The 24,525-nt window shown below is 42.7% G+C and overlaps 3 protein-coding genes across 5 annotated transcripts; 1 reads left to right on the top strand and 2 right to left on the bottom strand.

Annotated features, from left to right (window-relative positions):
• Nucleotides 1-1,670: 1,670 nt before the first annotated feature.
• On the bottom strand, nt 1,671-9,954 carry LOC310789991 (uncharacterized protein; the record flags this gene model as incomplete). The annotated part of the gene is made up of 6 exons (XM_083651713.1): nt 9,897-9,954; nt 8,826-9,441; nt 8,641-8,677; nt 8,436-8,508; nt 4,077-4,284; nt 1,671-1,741 (listed from the first exon to the last, which is right to left on the bottom strand). The coding sequence occupies exons 2-6, from the start codon at nt 9,385-9,387 to the stop codon at nt 1,671-1,673; spliced, it is 951 nt and encodes a 316-aa protein (XP_083507839.1). The 5' UTR covers nt 9,388-9,441; nt 9,897-9,954.
• Nucleotides 1,957-19,036, bottom strand: LOC310790634 (uncharacterized protein). Of its 3 annotated transcripts, XR_014553390.1 has the most exons (6): nt 18,737-18,953; nt 17,573-18,266; nt 16,814-16,850; nt 16,616-16,688; nt 13,402-15,184; nt 1,957-3,199 (listed from the first exon to the last, which is right to left on the bottom strand). XR_014553390.1 is itself a non-coding variant. In XM_083652348.1 (5 exons), exons 2-5 carry the CDS (start codon nt 18,213-18,215, stop codon nt 13,835-13,837), a joined length of 2,103 nt encoding a protein of 700 aa, XP_083508474.1. In that variant the 5' UTR covers nt 18,216-18,266; nt 18,931-19,036; the 3' UTR covers nt 12,166-13,834. The 3 variants fall into 3 exon arrangements, 2 of the variants coding, with proteins under 2 accessions (XP_083508474.1, XP_083508473.1); XM_083652348.1 differs by lacking the exon at nt 1,957-3,199 and having other exon boundaries at nt 12,166-15,184; nt 18,931-19,036; XM_083652347.1 differs by lacking the exon at nt 1,957-3,199 and having other exon boundaries at nt 12,166-15,184.
• On the top strand, nt 11,236-24,525 carry cetn2 (centrin, EF-hand protein, 2). The gene is made up of 5 exons (XM_083652358.1): nt 11,236-11,343; nt 20,616-20,780; nt 20,895-21,023; nt 22,584-22,721; nt 24,062-24,525. Exons 1-5 carry the CDS (start codon nt 11,341-11,343, stop codon nt 24,149-24,151), a joined length of 525 nt encoding a protein of 174 aa, XP_083508484.1. The 5' UTR covers nt 11,236-11,340; the 3' UTR covers nt 24,152-24,525.

The raw sequence follows: 24,525 nt of genomic DNA, 5'->3' as shown, positions 1-24,525 counted from the left end.
GCTCTTTGTCCCTGCTGTCTGACGTGAGTGGCGGATTGCAACCAACGACGCGTATAGGTGCATACCGCCACCTACTGGACCGGAGTGTGTAAAGGTACTTCTGGGTGGCATTGCAGCTGTTCATATCTCAAAAACGTATCCCGGTGCAATGTAAACTGGTGTAGCTTCTCCTCCTAATAATGTCTCTCTATAACGTTCCAATCTAACTCCGTGCACGGGTCCTTGAGGAACACCATATCAAAATTCATGCTGTGATTTGATATTAAATAAATGTTTGAAATTTGGTGATCTGTAGCATGACATGGGACAATATCCATACAAAGATACATGCGAGGAATGAGGCGATTATTTAATTTAGGTAACTTTCGTATGCTTTCATGTTCCGGGGAAAAATCAGGTTCCACCGAGATTTGAATCGCTGGATTCAGAGTCCAGAGTGCTAACCATTACACCATGGAACCAGTAAACCCCACATTATGTGAGGCAAGCCTGCAGGGGCGACAGGTTTTGTATTTGTTTTAGATTTAATCTTATTCAGAAGGCAAGTTAATCTAGTTGCCACGCAGAGCACAGCTGATGTTGTTCATCTGCTTTGGAAGTTGACACTAGAGGGTGTATTGAGGCGATTTCACATGAGCAATTTCTCATATTATTAGGTCCCGTGATTTTCAGTAACCAATCATCTTTTTGCCCGAATGGTGCGTTTGATTTGCACTACCCGATGTGCCCGTTCGCCGCCCATGTAGCTCCTGTATGGCCGTAAAATGTCCTGCTGTTGTGAAAGGCGGTTAAAACAAACGCCTGTGCAGACTGAGCCTCAGACTGAGCGGACTGGAAACCTCGCACCTGCTGTGCACATTAGCTGTTTTGGTGGTGTGCATTTATTTTAGACATCGATCCAGTGACATAACATCGAGGGCTTCGGAGGAAAAGAAGACTATTTTACATCCAGTCGAATCGATCAGTTCATGCGTGCGGCCAATGTAAAGTGAAAACCGTTTTATGATTATGACCCCCTCCTCCCCATGACACGGAGGCTGTAGCCTGGCTGGAGGAAAATACTACCTTGGATTGGCAAATAGATCCGCGGTGCTCTTGCCACATAAACACTAAACAGCAGCGTCTAATGGTGAGTGTGGAAATGTTACATACCGTCATCCGACAATAGAGTATCGTACTGTCCTACGTGTGTGTCGCATTTGAGTCCCAGCTGATGGACCACACATCAATCCATATGTTCGGATTATAACAGGAGCAGGCCAATAAGACAAAGGAAGGGCCTTTTCCACCACACTGCACAACAAACCTCTTCCTCATTTGCAAATCTATCTATTTTACAAAAAAAAAGCCACACCCCCTCCCTCATACACTCCATCCCTAACCTCACAGAGTAAATTACATGCGTATATCATACAAATAAAAGACACCAACCTTCTTCCTGAGTGTGAGTCAGATTGTAGGCCTACTTTAGATCAAACACACCTACACTTTACTCAGTATCAGTTTAGTTGTACCTCTGTGTAACAACATGAGATTCCACTCAAATTATGATCATTTTAGTGTAGTTTTAATTTCACAAGCTAAATTTGAGAGTAGTTAAGATGTAGTTTAACTACTTTTAATTGGGAAGTAGCTAGTAGTTTGGTAAACATGTTTTAATGTAGTTCCCCTCAACACTGGCAGCAGCCTCTCATCATGTGGTAGGTTGTAGGTTCAAATCCAGGCTCGTCTTTCCCAAAGTCTTAAAACCTCAAAAGCAAGGGGCAGAAATGTCCACGTACAGTCGACCATTGTGATGTATTTCAAACAGCAATTTCTTTGTTTATCACATAGATTTTTATTGATTTTAAATTGCAAACGTGGTACATCTTGTTACAAAGATGAAATGGTTACATCATCACATAATAACAACATTCCTTCCCTCCCCTCCCACCCGCCCTCCTCTGAACTCTGAGCCATCATTACATATAGAAACAATAGTGTCAATTTCACCTTGTTCACCTTCACCTATCCTATAACCCCGGAGGGTCGTTGATCTGTTGACCAGCTCAAATGTCAATGTGTCAATTTACAAACTGAAAACATAGATATAGAACATAAACTATTTGTATATGAATCCACGTACATTCACATGTATGATTGCTTAACTATATCATTATGTCTGTAGAAGACCATTTTGAGTATACAGAGAAAGAAAAAAAACACACACACAAAAACAACAACAATCAAAAGGTGTACAGTCTCACTTAGTAAATGTCATTGTTACAAAGATAGGTTATCAGGATTTGACTTCAAGAACGCAATAAACGTATCCCATATTTTATGAAAAATATGACTTTTCTGTTTGATTATGTATGTAAGCCTTTCAATCGCTAAGCATGAAGAAAGCTCTTTAATCCACATGTTCAAAGGACCACAAACATTATTTTCCATGTTCTAGCAATAACACGTTTCACATGTAATAATAAGCATATAGGTTGACCAACTTACTTTCATGAGTTCATAGGGCCAAGGTTTCTGGAATAAGACCAATAATACATATCTCTGGTACTACAGGAATTTCTTTGTGAATGACGGTGGAGATTGTGGCAATTATTTATTTCCAAAAGTCTTGTATGTTTACATTTCCAAATACAATGAAATAGAGTTCCTTTCTCTGTTCTGCACTTTATACAACTGTCTGGGACATTAGGGCTAAATGTATTGTTTTATATATGTTCTCATAAGCCAATTATATTGGATCAATTTAAAACTACTATTAATGGATATTGTTTAGTGCTTGATAACAAGCCTTTTCCCATTTTTCCTCTGAGATATCTGTCTGGAGATCATCTATCCACAGCACCCTATTCATTTATAGTTTGAGGATTCTGTAGATGCCGCTACTACTTCTCTGTATATTATTGAGATTTTTCTTTTACCATCAAGGTTTGAAGTTGCCAATTGTTCAATGATATTTAATTAAAGGGGGGCATTGATATGATCTAACCTTCGAGTGAATGAAATTTGGGATACCTCAAAATCACATGCTCAAATATTTTCAAATACCTCTGTATTTCAAAATATTTGAGCATGTGAATTTGAGGTATCCCAAATTGTTCTTTCAGATTCTCAAAGGGCATAAGGGTGCTGTCTCTATAAAGGCCTGAGATCTTCTGTAGACCATTCTGGACCCAGAGTCTGAATCCAGGATCTGTACCTGATGTAAATAATGTGTTACCCCATGTGGAAGCCAAGACATGGACATTGGGTTTGCATGTGGTGTGGGGAAATATTTGCTGTATAGAGAATAATATATCTCCATAGTTTATTGCGGAATTATAATTTTATTAGGCATATTTTTGTTGTGATTAAGATTTCACAACATAATTTTGTGTTGTTTGAATAACAGTATGTAAGCTGTGGGAGCAGTAACTTTAAGGTGTACTGACGCTTTAAGAGAGCAGCAGCGTGGAGGTGGGGAGGCTGCCTGTTTAGATAATGTGTTACCCCAGATGGGGGGAGATTGTGATAGCCCAGCTGTTTTCCCAAACATGTCTTGTGTTTCATACCAAGCTGTAATTGTGGATTTAACAAATGGGTTAGCTGTGTTGTGTTTGAGCCTCCTGAAAGAGTCAGAATATAGATATTTATCTAAAGTTAGGCCTCCAGCATTGTCTTTCTCTATCTGGACCCATGGAAGATTGGAAGGATCAACAAACCAGAAAAAGGCTGCTCTGAGTTGAGCTGCCCTTTAGCTACTACATCAACAAGACTGGGCTTCTCTCCAGTGTGGATGAGTTTGTGTTTTGTTAGGTGACTTGACCGACTGAAACTGCTCCCACATTGGTCACAGTGGAAGGGCTTCTCTCCAGTGTGGATGCGTTTGTGACTTGTTAGGTGACTTGACCGACTGAAACTGCTCCCACATTGGTCACAGTGGAAGGGCTTATCTCCAGTGTGAATACGTTTGTGTCGTGTTAGGGAACTTGATTGACTGAAACTGCTTCCACATTGGTCACAGTGGAAGGGCTTCTCTCCAGTATGAATGTATTTGTGTAATGTTAGGTTAGATGACAGACTGAAACTGCTCCCACATTGGTCACAGTGGAAGGGCTTCTCTCCAGTGTGAATGCGTTGATGTGATCTTAGGTGACTTGAGTCTCTGAAAGATTTCCCACACTGCTGACAGGAGTAAGGTCTGTCCCCTGAGTGAACTCTCTGATGCCTCTTTAACTTTTGAAGTGTTGTGAATGTTTTGTCACACTGCTGACAGCGGTGACATCTGGGTCCACTGGTGTGTCTCTGTTTCCAAAGAGAAAGGTAGGAAAGAATCAGGACAGTGTGTGTGTCTGTGTTGCAACATCAGTCAGTACGTTTACATGCACTTGAAAAAATCACATTATTGCGTTAGTCCACCTAAAACCTGACTTTTGAAATGCATGTAAACATGTTAGCTCGAATGATATCGAAGTTATAAAAGTCAGACTAACACACCCAGATAATGCGATTGGGAGTTAATTTACTCCTGCATGTATTCACCACGCCCACTTTTTCTCTCTTCCGCGTACAGTAAGGGGTTGACAGATACTAGCTAGTCCGACTGGTCACACAGCCAGCGCTCACAGTCCTCGCTGCTCGTTAAATATTCCCAAATAGGCGTTATTCTGATAAACTGGTCACATATTTGGAATGTTACGTTCTCACCCGAAAAAATGTTAAACTTTAAAACAGTTTGTTTTTTTGCTTGAAAACAGCTTTTTGGCAAGTCTAAAAATGACTACGTTAGGAGTCATCTACTTCCGCATCTAAAACGGAAAGACGATTACAAAATGACATCATGCAGAAGCGTCCTTATATGGACAAAGAATAAGGTGAATACAGGCCAGTCGGACTAGAACTGGAAGAGGCGATCAGCGCATGCGCTAAAGTTCCCGTGCCAGGCTTTGCAGAGGGTGCATCTCAAAAGAGGGTGCATCTCAAAAGTAGAGCGTACTACACCAAAGACGATGGGATTTCAAGCAAGACTGCCTCTTCTGAATATTCTGACACTGCATTTTTCAGACAGAAAGAAATTAAACTTGTTCAAGACCCGTCTCTGTCTCAGCAACACACTCGCGAGATTTGGGGAGGGAGCGATTAGCTAAAGCTAAATGTGAAGTTTGTTGATGTAGTAGCTAAATCTGTGGCTAGAAAAAATATTTTTTTAATGGAATATCTTAGTTTCAAATGTATTGAGCTAACAAGGGGCAGCTTTGTGTATATATGTGTGAAGCTGATGAAGGTAGTCTGGAAGAAGCAGGTTATTCCTAAGGCGTGGCGTAGAGCAGGGGGAATCTTCATTCCTAAAGAAAGGGACTCGTTAGAGATAAGTCAGTTTAGACCTATCAGTCTACTTAATGTTGAAGGGAAGGTTTTCTTTAGTGTTGTGGCACAGAGGCTGTCTAGTTATCTAGAAAAGAATAGGCTAATAGATACTTCGGTGCAAAAGGCTGGAATTCCCGGCTTCTCCGGGTGCTTAGAGCACACCAGCATGATCTGGCACCAAATCCAGTCAGCTAGGCGTGAGAAGAGAGACCTGCATGTAGTATTCTTGGACCTGGCTAATGCTTTCGGGTCAGTGCCGCATAGTCTGTTATGGGAGGCCTTTGATTTCTTTAGAGTGCCAGGTAGTATAAAGAGCTTAGTTAAAGCCTACTTCTTAGATATTCAACTCTGCTTTACCACAGCAGAGTACACTACAGCTTGGCAGCAGCTGGAGATAGGCATTATGGCAGGGTGTACAATTTCCCCATTAGCTTTTACCATGGCAATGGAGATCATTATTAGGGCTTCAAAATGGGTAGTGGGTGGAGAAAGGCTGCAGGGAGGGCTGCGGCTCCCTCCAATTAGGGCATACATGGATGACATGACGACTATGACGTCAACCGCTCCATGTACTAGCAGATTGTTGGATAAGTTAAATAGTAATCTGCAGTGGGCTAGAATGAAAGTGAAGCCAAGTAAGTCCAGGAGTATTTCAATCATTAAAGGGAGGGTAGTAGGTAAGAAGTTTGTTATAAATGATGAGGTTGTGCCTACAGTGTTAGAGAAACCAGTCAAGAGTTTGGGAAGATGGTATGATGCAAGTCTCAGTGATAAGGGACAGTTTGAGGAGGTGAGGCAGGAAATGATTCAAGGTATTTCAAGTATAGACAAGTCAGGGCTCCCAGGAAAGTTAAAGTTGTGGTGTTTGCAGTTTGGATTGTTGCCTCGGTTGATGTGGCCACTGACAGTGTATGAGGTTCCCCTTTCAAAGGTAGAAAAGCTAGAAAGGATGATTAACTCATTCATTAGAAAATGGCTCGGAGTCCCACGCTGCCTAAGCAGTGTAGCCTTATATGGGAAAGGCATATTGGAATTGCCATTATCTAGCCTGACAGAGGAGTTCAAGTGTGCTAAGGTTAGACTGGAAATGACTCTGACTCAGTCAAAGGATCCAGTGGTTAGGAGTGTAGCGCCCACAGTTAAAACAGGGAGGAAGTGGAACCCAAAGGAGGCAGTACAGCAAGCACAGTCAGCTCTTAGACACAGGGATATCATAGGTCAGGTGCAGCATGGGCGTGGAGGCTTAGGGTTGTGCATAGGGAAACCTGTGTGGAACAAGGCATCAGTAATAGAAAAGAGGAAGATGGTAGTTGAAGAAGTACATAGGCAAGAGGAGGCAGTAAGATGTACTAAGGCAGTGTCGCAGGCAAAGCAAGGGCAGTGGGTGAACTGGGAGAGTGTAGAGAAGAGAAAGTTGAAGTGGAGAGAGTTGTGGAGCATGGAGGCCAGCAGAATTAGATTTATTCTAGGGGCTACTTATGATGTGCTGCCATCTCCCCAGAACTTAAATCAGTGGTTGGGCGAGGATGGTGCCTGCCCGTTGTGTTCTAGTGTATGTACATTGAGGCATATACTGTCAGGGTGTAAGGTCAGTCTCTCCCAGGGGCGATACACATGGCGTCACAACCAGGTGTTGAAATGTTTGGCAGCTGCAGTTGAGGAAAAGCGGCTAGAAGTAAATTCTCTAGTTGCTAGCAAAGAGACTAGACAGATCAAATTTGTACGTGAGGGAGAAAAGATTAGACCAATTAAGGTCAGGCACAAGTTAGGGCAGCTAAGTGTAGGTGGAGCCTGGGAAATGAGGGTTGACTTGAATGAACAGCTAGTCATCCCAGCATATATAGTTAGCACCCGGCTACGTCCGGACTTGTTACTGTGGTCTGAGGTAGAGAAGAGAGTTTATTTTATCGAACTCACAGTCCCGTGGGAAGATCGAGTTGAGGAGGCTTATGAGCGCAAGAAAGCTAGGTATGCTGAAATGGCAGCAGAGGCAGAGCAGCGAGGTTGGAGGGCTCGAGTGCGGCCTGTAGAGGTGGGCTGCCGTGGTTTTGTGGCAAAGTCCGTTATTGCCTTACTAACTGAGTTGGGCATTCGGGGACGGAGCCTGAAACTTGCGGTTAGCAACATGTCTCGGGCAGCAGAACGAGCAAGTGAATGGCTGTGGATAAGGAGGAAACATGCTAGCTGGGGAGCTCGCTAAGGTCAGATTGATTGTTTGTTGTTGGTCATGATTAACGGTCCGCATCAACAGGGCTGAATCATTGACGGTGGTGGTGTAGTTAGGGATTGTTTGTTGTTGGTCATGATTAACGGTCCGCATCAACAGGGCTGAATCATTGACAGTGGTGGTGTAGTTAGGGATTGTTTGTTGTTGGTCATGATTAACGGTCCGCATCAACAGGGCTGAATCATTGACAGTGGTGGTGTAGTCAGGAATGTCATACCGAACCGACCTGGATAGCTAGGCTTAGATAGTGAGGTAATATGCAGTTGTGCGGTGGTAGCATGGAGGGGGGTGTTTCCAGGACGCTGGATTACACCGTTAAGCCTTCTTGAGGTGTCGTGGGCCTAACTTAACGAAACGTCGGTGAAGGAAGGTGCCCACTTGAAAACCCCAATGACATGCTTCATACTGCTGTTGGCTAGGGTAGGTAACTGGTGATTTGTGTCTTGTTTATTAGTTTGTTAGCCTGTTAGCTTGTTTTATTCTGGATTGGGCTTCTAAATGTGTTTTTCCTCGGATTTTGGCACAAGGGATAGTAACATCTTGTCCTGTGTATTAATTAATGTGGTTTATGTGGAGTTTGGGAACTATCACAATCTCTATTTCAAGTTTGCTTGCTAGGTCAGCAGCACTAACCCTGCTTAAAGCCTGCTTGAAGAAGAAAACAAGTGGGGGCAGGGGGAGTAACGAGACTTGGGGAGAGGTGACCACGTGACCATTTGCAATAAACTGAATTCCCACCCGTGTTTGTATACTGAGACAAGAACAGTAGTCCGAGTAAATAGCCTAATCAAGCTATAACCATAGCTCGACTTAACTGTGCATGTAAACGTACTGAGTGATAAAACAGTGATATTTTACTCACCTCTTCTGAAGGATTCATTTCAAAAATGTTCCTCTCCTCCTCTGAGAGAGGTCTCTCTTCCTGCCAATCAGCTCTGACATAATCAAACAGAGACAGACGGTAAGGCAGGGAACACCCACAAAAACAACAATAATAATAATAATAATAATAATAATATCTTTTACACATTCACCCATACATAGAAAATATTTTACTCATCACTTACGCCTGTCCAACCTCTTCAGATTCCATGGAAGGGTCCTCTATAATAGAGAGGGGGGGCGGGGGGTGTATTAGCCAATGAATAACAATATAACCTATTGCTTAACCAGATTTAATGTGTGGAACTTGCAAGACAAACTCCTAAACCACACTGAGGCAACGTTCGACCAAATGTGGCTCATTACTCACCACTGACATTACTGCTGCTGGCGGAGTCGCCCGTGCATTTCTTCTTCTTTAGTAAAGAACGTCTGGAGGCCCGGTGCGCTGACCCCTGTGTCCGGCTGTGGTGCAGCCCTGCCAGGAAGTGCCGCAGCTTGAGGGAGTGCTGCACAGAGCTCTGACGTGAACTCTTAGGTGAGGCAGCTATCACAATTTTATTCTCTGTGCGGCCAGGAGAGGCTTCTTGCTTCTTGGCCATCTCAGCTGACAAGCGGTCGGATGCAGATATCCTCACAACCACCTCAGGTGAGGGCATCTTAGGTGGAGAAGCAGCTGTGATTGATGACCTGTCTGGCTCTCTCCCCGTCTCTGTATTGTTCACTTGTTTGTCGGCGTTCTCTTCCTCTACCGTTGCCAGCTCCTCGTCCAGCACATAACTCTCTTCACACCAATCACCATAAGATGATTGTGCTACAACCACTGCCACCTCAGGCTGTGTGTGTTTGTTTCTGTGGGTGGTCTGTTTGGGCTTCATGGGGATGGCCTCAGAGGTGGAAGCCTCAGGACCATCTTCAGGTATGAGGTTCATCGTTTTCACAGAGGAGGGGGAGCGGAGCCATCAAAAAGTTTGCTGCGCCTTCCCCTTAAAGAACAGAACAAGAAAGCAACATTTAGATGTTAAACCATAACAAAGCATAATGGCTGACAAACTATCTGCTGAGAGAACAATGTGTGACGTCACTTTGCAACCTCTCTTAGTATAAACTGATGACAGAGCATCGTTTCCCAAAGTAGTCGGTAACGTTAACTAGCTAGTTTAAATAACATCCGTTATGTGCACTGTACTGCAGCAATAATACACGAGGCTGTTCCTTACCCTTATTATTAGCACCACGGTAATGTTCCCAAAACACTGATTAAATACCACACATTTAGACCTGCATTGTTAACTCAATCTTGTTTGGAACTATACGATTTTTGGCGAATATAATGTTTTCCATGTAGGCTACGTGGTTACAGATTTTGCCACCCACTAACGTTAGGTGGGCGAACTTTCACATCTGTAAGCTAGCTAGCTAACGCTAGTTATCGACTCACCTCGGGCGTATTGTCCAGCAAGCTAACTTGAGCTAGATATCGTGAGTTCCCAAACTCCACACATATAAACACAAAGCTGACCCTTGTTGGCTCAATCTAGTTGTTAAAAAAAATCCAACCACAGAGTTAACGCTAACTACTAACGCTACATCAACGGACTTCACATGTAGCTTTAGCTAATCGCTCCCTGCTGACGTGAGTGGCGGATTGCAACCAACGACGCGTATAGGTGCATACCGCCACCTACTGGACCGGAGTGTGTAAAGGTACTTCTGGGTGGCATTGCAGCTGTTCATATCTCAAAAACGTATCCCGGTGCAATGTAAACTGGTGTAGCTTCTCCTAATAATGTCTCTCTATAACGTTCCAATCTAACTCCGTGCACGGGTCCTTGAGGAACACCATATCAAAATTCATGCTGTGATTTGATATTAAATAAATGTTTTAAATTTGGTGATCTGTAGCATGACATGGGACTAATATCCATACAAAGATACATGCGCACATACAGGTGAATGAGGCGATTATTTAATTTTGGTAACTTTCGTATGCTTTCATGTTACGTCTATATAGGCCTACTTTATTCTCTTGGAATATTCTTTTAATTTATGTTTATGTTGACATTTTACTATTTTCACCTTGTCCCCAACACCCCAAACACACAGTGGGCAGTTTACTGCGTCCAGGGAAAAATCAGGTTCCACCGAGATTTGAACTCGGATCGCTGGATTCAGAGTCCAGAGTGCTAACCATTACACCATGGAACCAATGAACCTCATTTTGTGTGAGGCAAGCATGCAGGGGCGACAGGCTTTGTATTTGTTTTAGATTTAACCTTTATTCATAAGGCAAATTAATCTAGTTGCCACGCAGAGCACAACTGATGTTGTTCATCTGCTTTGGAAGTTGACACTAGGGGGTGTATTGAGGCGATTTCACATGAGCAATTTCTCATATTATTTTGTTAGGTCCCGTGATTTTCAGTAACCAATGATCTTTTTGCCCGACTGGTGCGTTTGATTTGCACTGCCCGATGTGCCCGTTCGCCACCCATGTAGCTCCTGTATGGCCGTAAAATGTCCTGCTGTTGTGAAAGGCGGTTAAAACAAACGCCTGTGCAGGCTGCGCCTCAGACTGAGCGGACTGGAAACCTCGCACCTGCTGTGCGCAGCGCACATTAGCTGTTTTGGTGGCGTGCATTTATTTTAGACATCGATCCAGTGACATAACATCGAGGGCTTCGGAGGAAAAGGAGACTATTTTACATCCAGTCGAATCGATCAGTTCATGCGTGTGGCCAATGTAAAGTGAAAACCGTTTTATGATATGGCCCCCTCCTCCCCATGACACGGAGGCTGTAGCCTGGCTGGAGGAAAATACTACCTTGGATTGGCAAATAGATCCGCGGTGCTCTTGCCACATAAACACTAAACAGCAGCGTCTAATGGTGAGTGTGGAAATGTTACATACCGTCATCCGACAATAGAGTATCGTACTGTCCTACGTGTGTGTCGCATTTGAGTCCCAGCTGATGGACCACACATCAATCCATATGTTGGGATTATAACAGGAGCAGGCCAATAAGACAAAGGAAGGGCCTTTTCCACTACACTGCACAACAAACCTCTTCCTCATTTGCAAATCTATTTTTTATTTGACAAAAAAAAGCCACCCCCCCCCCCCTCCCTCTCTCATACACTCCATCCCTAACCTCACAGAGTAAATTACATGCGTATATACAAATAAAAGACACCAACCTTCTTCCTGAGTGAGTCAGATTGTAGGCCTACTTTAGATCAAACACACCTACACTTTACTCAGTGTCAGTTCAGTTGTACCTCTGTGTAACATGAGATTCCACTCAAATTATGATCATTTTAGTGTAGTTTTAATTTCACAAGCTAAATTTGAGAGTAGTTAACATGTAGTTTAACTACTTTTAATTGGGAAGTAGCTAGTAGTTTGGTAAACATGTTTTAATGTAGTTCCCCTCAACACTGGCAGCAGCCTCTCATCATGTGGTAGGTTGTAGGTTCAAATCCAGGCTTGTCTTTCTCAAAGTCTTAAAACCTCAAAAGCAAGGGGCAGAAATGTCCACGTACAGTCGCCCATTGTGATGTATTTCAAACAGCAATTTCTTTGTTTATCACATAGATTTTTATTGATTTTAAATTGCAAACGTGGTACATCTTGTTACAAAGATGAAATGGTTACATCATCACATAATAACAAAATTCCTTCCCTCCCCTCCCACCCGCCCTCCTCTGAACTCTGAGCCATCATTACATATAGAAACAATAGTGTCAATTTCACCTTGTTCACCTTCACCTATCCTATAACCCCGGAGGGTCGTTGATCTGTTGACAAGCTCAAATGTCAATGTGTCAATTTACAAACTGAAAACATAGATATAGAACATAAACTATTTGTATATGAATCCACGTACATTCACATATATGATTGCTTACCTATATCATTATGTCTGTAGACCATTTTGAGTATACAAATAGAGAAAGAAAAAAACACACACACACACACAACAAACAATCAAAAGGTGTACAGTCTCACTTAGTAAATGTCATTGTTACAAAGATAGGTTATCAGGATTTGACTTCAAGAACGCAATAAACATATCCCATATTTTATGAAAAATATGACTTTTCTGATTTGATTATGTATGTAAGGCTTTCAATCGCTAAGCATGAAGAAAGCTCTTTAATCCACATGTTCAAAGGACCACAAACATTATTTTCCATTTTCTAGCAATAACACGTTTCACATGTAATAATAAGCATATAGGTTGACCAACTTACTTTCATGAGTTCTTAGGGCCAATGTTTCTGGAATAAGACCAATAATACATATCTCTGGTACTACAGGAATTTCTTTGTGAATGACGGTGGAGATTGTGGCAATTATTTATTTCCAAAAGTCTTGTATGTTTACATTTCCAAATACAATGAAATAAGAGTTCCTTTCTCTGTTCTGCACTTTATACAACTGTCTGGGACATTAGGGCTAAATGTATTGAGTTTTATATATGTTCTCATAAGCCAATTATATTGGATCAATTTAAAACTACTTGTTTAGTGCTTGATAACAAGCCTTTTCCCATTCTTCCTCTGAGATATCTGTCTGGAGATCATCTATCCACGGCACGCTATTCATTTATAGTTTGAGGATTCTGTAGATGCCGCTACTACTTCTCTGTATATTATTGAGATTTTTCTTTTACCATCAAGGTTTGAAGTTGCCAATTGTTCAATGATATTTAATTAAAGGGGGGCATTGATATGATCTAAACTTCGAGTGAATGAAATTTTGGATACCTCAAAATCACATGCTCAAATATTTTCAAATACCTCTTTATTTAGAAAATATTTGAGCATGTGAATTTGAGGTATCCCAAATTGGTCTTTCAGATTCTAAAAGGACATAAGGGTGCTGTCTCTATAAAGGCCTGAGATCTTCTGTAGACCATTCTGGACCCAGAATGGATGTGTACCTGTGGATTTAACAAATGGGTTAGCTGTGTTCTGTTTGAGCCTTCTGAAAGAGTCAGAATATAGATATTTATCTAAAGTTAGGCCTCTAGCATTGTCTTTCTCTATCTGGACCCATGGAAGATTGGAAGAATCAACAAACCAGAAAAAGGCTGCATTGAGTTGAGCTGCCCTAAAATACCATAAAAGGTTGGGTAGCTGGAGCAAACAGCTATTTGTAAAGGTTTCCATCCAGACTATAATATTTACTTTGTCATTACATTTTTACATTGAGTTTAACATTCTACAATCCAATGCCAATATTTTATGGCTGAGAAACAAACATATTTCTGCACAGTCAGACTTTGCTGTCACTGAACTTTTATTTATGGAATGTTTGGTTGCACAGAGAGAAGCTGGTTCCCGCTGCAGACAGTGGAGGCGCTCTTCAGCAGGTTAGATGCAGCGGTGTCTCTTCAGACTAGCAGAGTGAACAAACATTTTCTTACAGCGGTCACACCAGTAGCCTGTTCCACTGTGGATGCGTTTGTGTTCTGCGACGTGATGTGACCGACTGAAACTGCTTCCACATTGGTCACAGTGGAAGGGCTTCTCTCCCGTGTGAATGCGTTTGTGTGTTGTTAGGGTACCTGACCGACTGAAACTGCTTCCACATTGGTCACAGTGGAAGGGCTTCTCTCCAGTGTGACTGCGTTTGTGTAATGTTAGGATACTTAACTGACTGAAACTGCTCCCACATTGGTCACAGTGGAAGGGCTTCTCTCCAGTGTGAATGCGTTTGTGTTTTGTTAGGTGACTTGAACAACTGAAACTGCTCCCACATTGGTCACAGTGGAAGGGCTTCTCTCCAGTGTGAATGCGTTTGTGTGTTGTTAGGTTACCTAACTGACTGAAACTGCTTCCACATTGGTCACAGTGGAAGGGCTTCTCTCCAGTGTGAATGCGTTTGTGTAATGTTAGGATACTTAACTGACTGAAACTGCTCCCACATTGGTCACAGTGGAAGGGCTTCTCTCCAGTGTGAATGCGTTTGTGTTTTGTTAGGTGACTTGAACAACTGAAACTGCTCCCACATTGGTCACAGTGGAAGGGCTTCTCTCCAGTGTGAATGCGTTTGTGTGTTGTTAGGTGACTTGAACAACTGAAACTGCTCCCACATTGGTCACAGTGGAAGGGCTTCTCTCCAGTGTGAATGCGTTTGTGTGTTGTTAGGTTAAATGACAGACTGAAACTGCTCCCACATTGGTCACAGTGGAAGGGCTTCTCTCCAGTGTGAATGCGTTTGTGTATTGTTAGAGTACCTGAGTTACTGAAACTGCTCCCACATTGGTCACAGTGGAAGGGCTTCTCTCCAGTGTGGTTGCGTTTGTGTGTTGTTAGGTTACTTGACTGACTGAAACTGCTTCCACATTGGTCACAGTGGAAGGGCTTCTCTCCAGTGTGAATGCGTTTGTGTGTTGTTAGGGCACTTAACTGACTGAAACTGCTCCCACATTGGTCACAGTGGAAGGGCTTCTCTCCAGTGTGGATGCGTTTGTGTTTTGTCAGGGTACCTGAGTCACTGAAACTGCTTCCACATTGGTCACAGTGGAAGGGCTTCTCTCCAGTGTGGATGCGTTGATGTGCTCTTAGTTGACTTGAGTATCTGAAAGATTTCCCACACTGCTGACAGGAGTAAGGTCTGTCCCCTGAGTGAACTCTCTGATGCCTCTTTAACTTTTGAAGTGTTGTGAATGTTTTGTCACACTGCTGACAGCGGTGACATCTGGGTCTGCTGGTGTGTCTCTGTTTCCAAAGAGAAAGGTAAGAAAGAATCAGGACAGTGTGTGAGAGTGAGAGTGTGTGTGTGTGTGTGTGTGTGTGTGTGTGTGTGTGTGTGGCCCAAAATTAACTTTTTGACCCACCAGCCAGTGGCGGGTAGATGGAAAAAATCTACCCGCCAAGCATTATCTCCTCATATATACTGTATCATACGAGTGTCGGCAACGACTGCATTTCATTCCAGAGTCATGTTTGGTAGCCTATACGGGAGAGCCAGAATAACAGCCTCAGCACTCATGTTAGCCGGCTACACAGAGTTTTAACACGTTCACTGCCAACGACGTATTACTCCGTCAAAAAAAATCCAACGTTGACTGCCAGTGACGTATTACTCCGTCAAAAAAAAAAAAAAAAAAAAATTTTGACCGTGGGATGTGCATCTAACCCTTTTACATCTCTTATATAATTATTGGAGCCACCGAACGTTTACAACCCATTCCACCGACCCACTAAGTGGCGACAGTGCTTTCCTGACTTGAGGAAGGCAAGCAAAAAGCAGTGTGAGGAAGCCATTCTCATCAAAATGGATTGGCGAAAACGCTTTCGTTTTCGCGCTGATTGCTGGCGGTGCGGGATTGCAAATTTGCATAATAGATTACGGGTGGAACACACTTTGAAACACGCAGCATAAATATGACCAGAATCGCAAAAGCTTCATCAAAGCCCCCAACCAAAACTCCAAGAAACGAGCGAGTCCATCCAGACTTCCTCAAAGAGCGGCCGCGCAGACAGGCACAGCAGCAGCAAAGCAGTGAGACTGGTGACGCGAGGTTACAGCAGCAGAAACGAGCTTGTGACACGGCCGCTGCAGCCAAGAAGACACACACGGAGGGAGGAGTTGGAAGCAGAGGGGGGTTTCCTGCTGTTATGGAGGAAATTACTGTTCAAAACTATTGTTTAGATGTCTGACGTCTTACTGATGCCAAAAATGAATGGTTAAAGTGACTGTTCTATCGAATTTCACAAAAAGCCGTTTATCTCAGAATAATTTTTCTGACGCTGAAACCATGCTGTATTCAACTGCTAATGCTTACATAACTACTAACTCTACAAACTAACTCTTTTAGACAGAGAAAGCACACATTCTATTAGTTCTTTTGAGATATTGTGTGTTCACAAAATCTTAGCAGAAAAGAATCCTCGGGTCTTGAAAGATGAGCCAGAATCCTCAAAAAAACCCTCTGGCAGAACCTACCTACAGTAAAAAAAAACGGCTGGCAGTGAATGTGTTAATATTACATGCCGACTATTTTGGGACCCGCCACGTGGCGGACAGATGCCAAACCTAACTTGCCAAACCTAAAATCTGCCCGCCATTGGCGGGTGGCGGGCTCTAATTTCGGGCCCTGTGTATGTGTGTTGCAACATCAGTGATAAAACAGATATTTTACTCACCTCTTCCGAAGGATTCATTTCAAAAATGTTCCTCTCCTCCTCTGAGAGAGGTCTCTCTTCCCGCCAACCAGCTCTGATATAATCAAACAGAGACAGACGGTAAGGCAGGGAACACCCACAAAAACAGCAACAACAATAATAATATCATCCTTTACACATTCACCCATACATCAAAAAAATATTTTACTCATCACTTACGCCTGTCCAACCTCTTCAGATTCCATGGAAGGGTCCTCTATAATGGAGGGGGGAAGGGGGGGGGGGGTGTATTAGCAAATGAATAACAATATCACCTATTGCTTAACCAGACTTAATGTTTGGAACTTTCAAGACAAACTCCCAAACCACACTTAGGCCTTGGCCACACTGATCCGTCATAAAATGGACAGAACGGATAGACGGATAGATTTATGTCCGTTGCATGTACAAGTAACCTACTTGTACAGCAGGTGGCAGTAAGCACCTTGAAGGTGTCAGCGACCCGCCTATAAACCGAGAGAAGAAGAAAGCTGGCGTCAGCTAGCTGTTAGCTCTGTGTGCTACGTTACTTATGTGGCAATAAAATGCCACTGAATGACCAGATTAGATGGTGAAATCAGACGGTGACACTGACTATCACGTTGTACAACAGCGGGATGGTGTACACAGCATTAATTATACCATCTTCTTTGAAAAGTTGAAACAAATCTCGGAAACGCCTCCTCTCGAGACCTCAACTCTGATTGGCTAAACAGACAGTGACTATCCGACCATCCAGAAAAAGTTCATCCCTCTTCAACTTTCTGTCCATCAAAACGTATGCAAATTTTCGCTTCTGAGTGCTCCACGGACAGTCGGACAGCTGTCATTGAAAATGAATGGAAGTGAACAGAGAAATGAACGCACACGGACAGACACCACGGATCAGTGTGGCCAAGGGCTTAGGCAACATTCCACCAAATGTGGCTCATTACTCACCACTGACATTACTGCTGCTGGCGGAGTCGCCCGTGCATTTCTTCTTCTTTAGTAAAGAACGTCTGGAGGCCCGGCGCGCTGACCCCTGTGTCTGGCTGTGCTGCAGCCCTGCCAGGAAGTGCTGCAGCTTGAGGGAGTGCTGCACAGAGCTCTGCCGTGAACTCTTAGGTGAGGCAGCTATCGCAATTTTATTCACTGTGCGGCCAGGAGAGGCTTCTTGCTTCTTGGCCATCTCAGCTGACAAGCGGTCAGATGCGGAGATCCTCACAACCACCACAGGTGAGGGCATCTTAGGTTCTGGCTTCTTAGCCATCTCAGCTGACAAGCGGTCAGATGCAGAGATCCTCACCACCACCTCAGGTGAGTGCATCTTAGGTGGAGAAGCAGCTGTGATTGATGACCTGTCTGGCTCTCTCCCCATCTCTGTATTGTTCACTTGTTTGTCTGCGTTCTCTTCCTCTACCGTTGCCAGCTCCTCGTCCAGCACATAACTCTCTTCACACCAATCACCATAAGATGATTGTGCTACAACCACTACCACCTCAGGCTGTGTGTGTTTGTTTCTGTGGGTGGTCTGTTTGGGCTTCATGGAGATGGCCTCAGAGGTGGAAGCCTCAGGACCATCTTCAGGTATGAGGTTCATCGTTTTCACAGAGGAGGAGGAGCGGAGCCACAAAGTTTGCTGTGCCTTCCCCTTGAAGAACAGGACAAGAAAGCAACATTTAGACGTTAAACATGTTAAACCATAACAAAGCATAATGGCTGACAAACTATATGCTGAGAGAACAATGTGTGACAACACTTTGCAACCTCTCTTAGTATAAACTGATGACAGAGCATCGTTTCCCAAAGTAGTCGGTAACGTTAACTAGCTAGTTTAAATAACATCCGTTATGTGCACTGTACTGCAGAATAATACACGAGGCTGTTCCTTACCCTTATTATTAGCACCACGGTAATGTTCCCAAAACACTGATTAAATACCACACATTTAGACCTGCATTGTTAACTCAATCTTGTTTGGAACTATAAGATCTTTGGCGAATATAATGTTTTCCATGTAGGCTACGTGGTTACAGATTTAGCCACCCACTAACGCTAGGTGGGCGAACTTTCACATTTGTAAGCTAGCTAACAGCTAGCTAACGCTAGTTATCGACTCACCTCGGGCGTATTGTCCAGCAAGCTAACTTGAGCTGGAGATCGTGAGTTCCCAAACTCCACACATATAAACACAAAGCTGCCCCTTGTTGGCTCAATCTAGTTGTAACTAAGATATTAGCTTGTTAGCTCAATCGATATTAGCTTAAAATAAATCCAACCACAGATTTAACGCTAACTGCGCTACATCAACGAACTTCACATGTAGCTTTAGCTAATCGCTCCCTGCTGACGTGGCCTTCTTCTTCTTCTTCTTCTTCTTCTTCTTCTTCTTCTTCTTCTTCTTCTTCTTCTTCTTCTTCTTCTTCTTCTTCTTCTTCTTCTTCTTCTTCTTCTTCTTCTTCTTCTTCTTCTTCTTCTTCTTCTTCTTCTTCTTCTTCTTCTTCTTCTTCTTCTTCTTCTTCTTCTTCTTCTTTATTACTGTTTATGGTGTTTCTAATTCCACAGGAGTAATCCTGTGGCGGCGATGAATTCAAGGACTGCTTTCACAGTCCTTGCCTGATTCTCAGTGGGATTCAGCAGGCTCTTCATTGATACAGTCTTTGTGCCCAGGCTTAATACAGCAGCATACAGCCTTTCTCGTTCTTGTGTGTAACAGTCACATTCCATGAGTACATGTTTCACAGTTTGTTGTTTTTTGCATGTCACACACATGTCTTCTCTCACTCCCTAAATAACAATGCTCTTTTCTTACACTATTTTGTATATCGAAGTAGTGCCGCCCCTTCTTTTCATTTTCCCACTCTTTCTGCCACACAGCTGTTATTCTTCTTTTGATAATGGATCTACACTCATACGTCCCAATTGGCACTCTCAGATCGACAGCTTTCTTCAGGGACTTTTTAGCTGCCATGTCAGCTACCTCATTCCCTTCCAGTTCCGCATGGGCTGGCACCCACAGAAACCCCACTGAACCTCCAGCATGCTCAATCCTATACAACAGAACAGAACCAACAGCTCCACTACAAGATCTGAGCGGGCTCCCAGGCTTCCCATTGAACTGTTTGTTATTATTCTTTAGCTGTCCCTGTTATAATCACGCCTCAGCTAGGCTAATACCACGTCATTTCACAAACACTACTTAAACTTATTTCACAAACACTTAAACTTATCCCGGGGCAATGTAAACTGTTGTAGCCTCTCGTCCTAATAATGTCTCTATAACGTTCTAATCTAACTCCATGCACGGGTCCTTGAGGAACACCATAGAAAAATTCATGCTGTGATTTGATATTAAAAAAAAAGTTTGACATTTGCTGATTCACATCTGTAGCATGACATTCGACTAATATCCATACACAGATTCACACACACACATACAGGTGAATGAGGTGATTATTTAATTTGGGTCACTTTTGTGTCCGTGGGATGTAAGCCTATTTTTAATGGGGGGGTATGAATCATGTAAGTAATCTTATTTAGTAGGCTATGCTTTAATGTTACGTCTATACTTTATTCTCTTGGAATATTTTTTTTATCTACTTTTAATTTATGTTTATGTTGAAATTTTACCTTTTTCACCTTGTCCCCAAACAAGAGTTTCGACATTCAGTCTTGTCATTCTCACTGAGCTATATTATTATATGTTATGCACATAATGTTACACGTATATATAGCTTTTAACAAGCTCTAAAAAAGATTGCTCAATGTAAAAAAAGTTACAAATTAAATCATGTCTCCATGAAACTGAATAATACGTGCTCATAGTTAGCAATACTAGACATTTAGATATAAGCGCTAGCCAATGCTCAATGAAGAAGGTGTTCACTTCCACAATCTTCAAATACTTCTGCAGCAGAGAGCATGACTAACGTGAACGACACTCTAACATGAACCTGTTCCCTGGCTGTGTCTCTTCCCCTCCTCTGACTGTCCCCATCAGGCGACCAACGCCAAAAGGCCGTCGCTGCAGGGCCCGGTGCCTCCTCCTCGGAAGAAGACCAGCCCCAAACCGGAGCTGACCGAGGAGCTGAAGCAGGAGATCAGGGAGGCCTTTGAGCTGTTTGACACAGACGGCTCCGGACACATCGATGTGAAGGAGCTCAAGGTGAAGGCTGCCGGCCAGCACCCACCCATCAAAGTGATCAACAAAGTGGCAGCTGGGAAAAAAGGCGTTTATTTGTGTGTGTGTAATGATGACCATCTTCCTCTCTGTGTTCAGGTCGCCATGAGAGCTCTGGGCTTTGAACCAAAGAAAGAGGAGATCAAGAAGATGATTAGTGAAGTGGATAAGGATGGCACAGGGAAGATCTCCTTCGCTGACTTCCTCTCTGTTATGACACAGAAAATGGTAGATATACGTTTTGTATTGAATGAAAGGCTTTATGTGCATGTCTATTACTTATGACAAAGCTACAGACAAAAACAAAAGTCAACTCACAGCAGTGCCCCTATATGTTTTTTGTAACGGCAGTGGTTAGGGTTTGAGGTCTGTGCCTGGTTTGGCCCTAAAGCAGAATGCAGTGCTCATGCTTCCAAACGGTTCATAATGTGAATTGCAGATATTGGTCGTGTAGTAGAACAGAAAAATCCCGCACACCGTCTCCCTTCTCTGGAGAAATATTTTTTATTTCTGGAAGAACAAACGTTTCGGTCGATTAGACCTTCATCAAGTGTTATGATGGGCGGCACATATCTCCCTCTATATATACATGTGAGGAGTGCCTCCATCAACCAATCATCCAATGAATGCAGAGGACATTACCTGCTGAGCACCTGAGGTAATTGCAAATGGATGCTCAATCAGGGGGGGGAAAACAATGAATACGCTTGAATAATAAGATAAACAGTGCTCAACCATCTACAACAAACATCCATAATTTATACAAGTAAATAAAAAAATAGAAATATAGAAAAATACAACAAGCAAAAAAGAAACAAGTATTGTCAACATCATAAAGTGATCTAAAAAGGTTCAATTTGTTTATTCCGACACTGGCCCTACAAATATAATAGGCCATAGCCTATAACTCCCAGGCCTGCCATGATTTCAGCAATTCAACCTATATTCCCTTCCACAGTACCCCCTTTTTTATTAACCTTTTTAGATCACTTTATGATGTCGACAATAATTGTTTCTTTTTTGCTTGTTGTATTTTTCTATTTACTTGTATAAATTATAGATGTTTGTTGTAGATTGTTGAGCACTGTTTATCTTATTATTCAAGTGTATTCACTGTTTTCCCCCCCCTGATTGAGCACACATGTGCAATTACAGTACCTCAGGTGCTCAGCATGCAGGTAATGTCCTCTGCATTCATTGGATGATTGGTTGATGGAGGCACTCCTCACATGTATATATAGAGGGAGATATGTGCCGCCCATCATAACACTTGATGAAGGTCTGTTCGACCGAAAGGTTTGTTCGTCCAGAAATAAAAAATATTTCTCCAGAGAAGGGAGACGGTGTGCGGGATTTTTCTGTTCTACTGTACATCTTCATCCGACGCACCTGCCACAGACTTGGGTGTGCAGAGACTGTATCCACTAGATATTGGTCGTGTGAATTGAGTTTTGGGGGCAATCTGTACTGCAAAATAAGTTTTATATTTCACAATGTTTATTAGTAGTGGTTTACAATACAAATTGAGAGTCCAGACTCAAGCCCAATTTATGCAGCAGAGCTCCACCTTATCAGCCATTATTCTTCACATTCACATTCACATTCACACACACACACACACACACACACACACACACACACACACACACACACACACCCCATCCGTTGAAGTTGTGATGTATGTAAAACACTTTGCCATATATTACCTTGACCTGTGAATGAAGTCTGTGTGGCATCGCTGCTAAATGAATGAAGGCTAAAGCTACTCTCCGTTTTCTCCCAATATAGGCTGAGAAAGACTCCAAGGAGGAGATCCTGAAAGCCTTCCGTCTGTTTGATGACGACGAGACAGGGAAGATCTCCTTCAGGAACCTGAAGAGAGTCGCCAAGGAGCTGGGAGAGAACCTCACGGACGAGGAGCTGCAGGTAGGATCACATCAAACAACCCTTCGTCCTGACATTTCCTATCTCGCCGATGCGCACTCACACAGACACTCAGTGATCATTCAATGATTCTACACTTGGATTTCATTGGGACATGATTGTACACACACATGTTCACACTAATGCTCAAGCTATTCCAAAGGCCATTGCTAAAGTTTAGATTAATAACATAATTATTGCCCATAATGATAAACTGTCCACACTGTACAAGGCATACATTTTTAAGCCATTTCCCCCCACAGTTTCTCTACCCATCAATTACGCGTGATTTCTAACCCCACATAGGATAAGCAATAACCACGCCCTGTGGCGCCGGGATTGGCCAGGAGCAACACTGGAGGGCACGCAGCCCAGCGATTTCATGAACCAACTGAATAGCTCTTGAGAACGGACAGCGATTTCGAGAGCGGACATTGAAATGAATTATGGTCACCTACCTTCCTTAGCATAGTAATAATAATAATAAGCATAATAATTGTAATCTACACAATGTACACAATCTACAAAAACATGCAATAATATAAACGGTGTTGTGTTCACGTTCATAGCTCATATAATATAATGTATCATATCGTTAATTTCAAGCTTAATCCTTACCCAGAGAGAAGGTACAGCACTGAAAATGTAACGAGCAATAGTTTTTTAAGCATCTTTATTTTAAAAGATGAAAACCCCAGGTGCTTTAGTCCCAAGCTTCAATGCTCCTGGCCAATCCCGGCGCCACAGGGCGTGGTTATTGCTTATCCTATGTGGGGTTAGAAATCACGCATCAATTACTAGTAGCTCAAGCCAGTCTATTTCTTCCCATTCCACAATCTTCCAATGCTCCAGACAGTCTGTACTTCAGACCAGTCAAATTTGGACAGAGGAAGTTGTCATCTTCCAAAGAACGCTTCAGACCGGCAGGCAGTTTGATGGTATTCGACTAACTACAACACTCGGAAACATAGCCTAGGAAGGTGATCGGACAAAGACAATCACAATCACAACCAAATTTATGCTGTTCTCTAGAGCAAAATATATTGTTTATAATAACGTGTGTGTGTGTGTGTGTATGTGTGTGTGTGTGTGTGTATATATATTGTGGATGGGTCTGATATTGAAAGAGTCCCAGAATATAACTATCTCGGTATTTGGCTGGATGAAAAACGTACTTTTAAATATCACATGGCCGTTTTTTGCCAGTAAGCTGCGGCAAAAAAAAAAGGCTTCTTATGTTGATTAGCATTACTGTCGAGGCCGCTATAATACCCAGATGTGGTTTAATTCCATTCTTCCATTCTCCTCTTCTTCATTTCCTCCTTCGCTCTCTCCTTTTGAAGGAAATGATTGACGAGGCAGACAGGGATGGAGACGGGGAAGTGAACCAGCAGGAGTTCCTGCGCATTATGAAGAAAACCAGTCTGTACTGAAGGGTTGGTGGTGTTGGGCATACACAGGGGACCATGTCATGATGTCATGATGATGTCATGAATGATGCTCCATCTGTCCATCTGAGGATTTCCCTTTCCTTATTATTATTGTTGTTATTGTCATGCCAATATTACGATGAAAGGAAGTTGTTGAAGATTTGAACAAAGAGTCTGATCAAATGCCAAATGATCCTCCGTTTATTTACACGGTCATTTTATATAACATTTGCCAAATACAGTAGCCTATGTATTTCAGTCACACTCGAGGTTTGATGGATAGTTTTTCCTATTTGGAATGCCACATACCTTTATTGAGAATGATAATGCCATTGTAATATGTGAGTAACATCCATCCTTTTGTCGCTAAAGGAGCA

Source organism: Poromitra crassiceps (genome assembly GCF_964638095.1).
Source record: "Poromitra crassiceps genome assembly, chromosome: 15".
NCBI classification, from domain to species: Eukaryota; Metazoa; Chordata; class Actinopteri; order Beryciformes; family Melamphaidae; genus Poromitra; species Poromitra crassiceps.
Note: the sequence above shows the minus strand (reverse complement) of the source record. Positions and strands in the feature narration are given on the sequence as shown.

What these genes read in the sequence shown, in the direction of transcription:
- cetn2 (XM_083652358.1), top strand. An exon ending in TCGATGTGAAGGAGCTCAAG is followed by an intron (nt 20,781 to 20,894) that starts GTGAAGGCTGCC and finishes CTCTGTGTTCAG; the next exon opens with GTCGCCATGAGAGCTCTGGG. An exon ending in TCACGGACGAGGAGCTGCAG is followed by an intron (nt 22,722 to 24,061) that starts GTAGGATCACAT and finishes CTCCTTTTGAAG; the next exon opens with GAAATGATTGACGAGGCAGA.
- LOC310790634 (XM_083652348.1), bottom strand. Translation starts at nt 18,215, where the DNA reads ATGAACCTCATACCTGAAGATGGTCCTGAGGCTTCCACCTCTGAGGCC. An exon ending in CAGCAGCAGTAATGTCAGTG is followed by an intron (nt 16,851 to 17,572) that starts GTGAGTAATGAG and finishes CCTCCATTATAG; the next exon opens with AGGACCCTTCCATGGAATCT. An exon ending in TCTGAAGAGGTTGGACAGGC is followed by an intron (nt 16,689 to 16,813) that starts GTAAGTGATGAG and finishes TGATTATATCAG; the next exon opens with AGCTGGTTGGCGGGAAGAGA.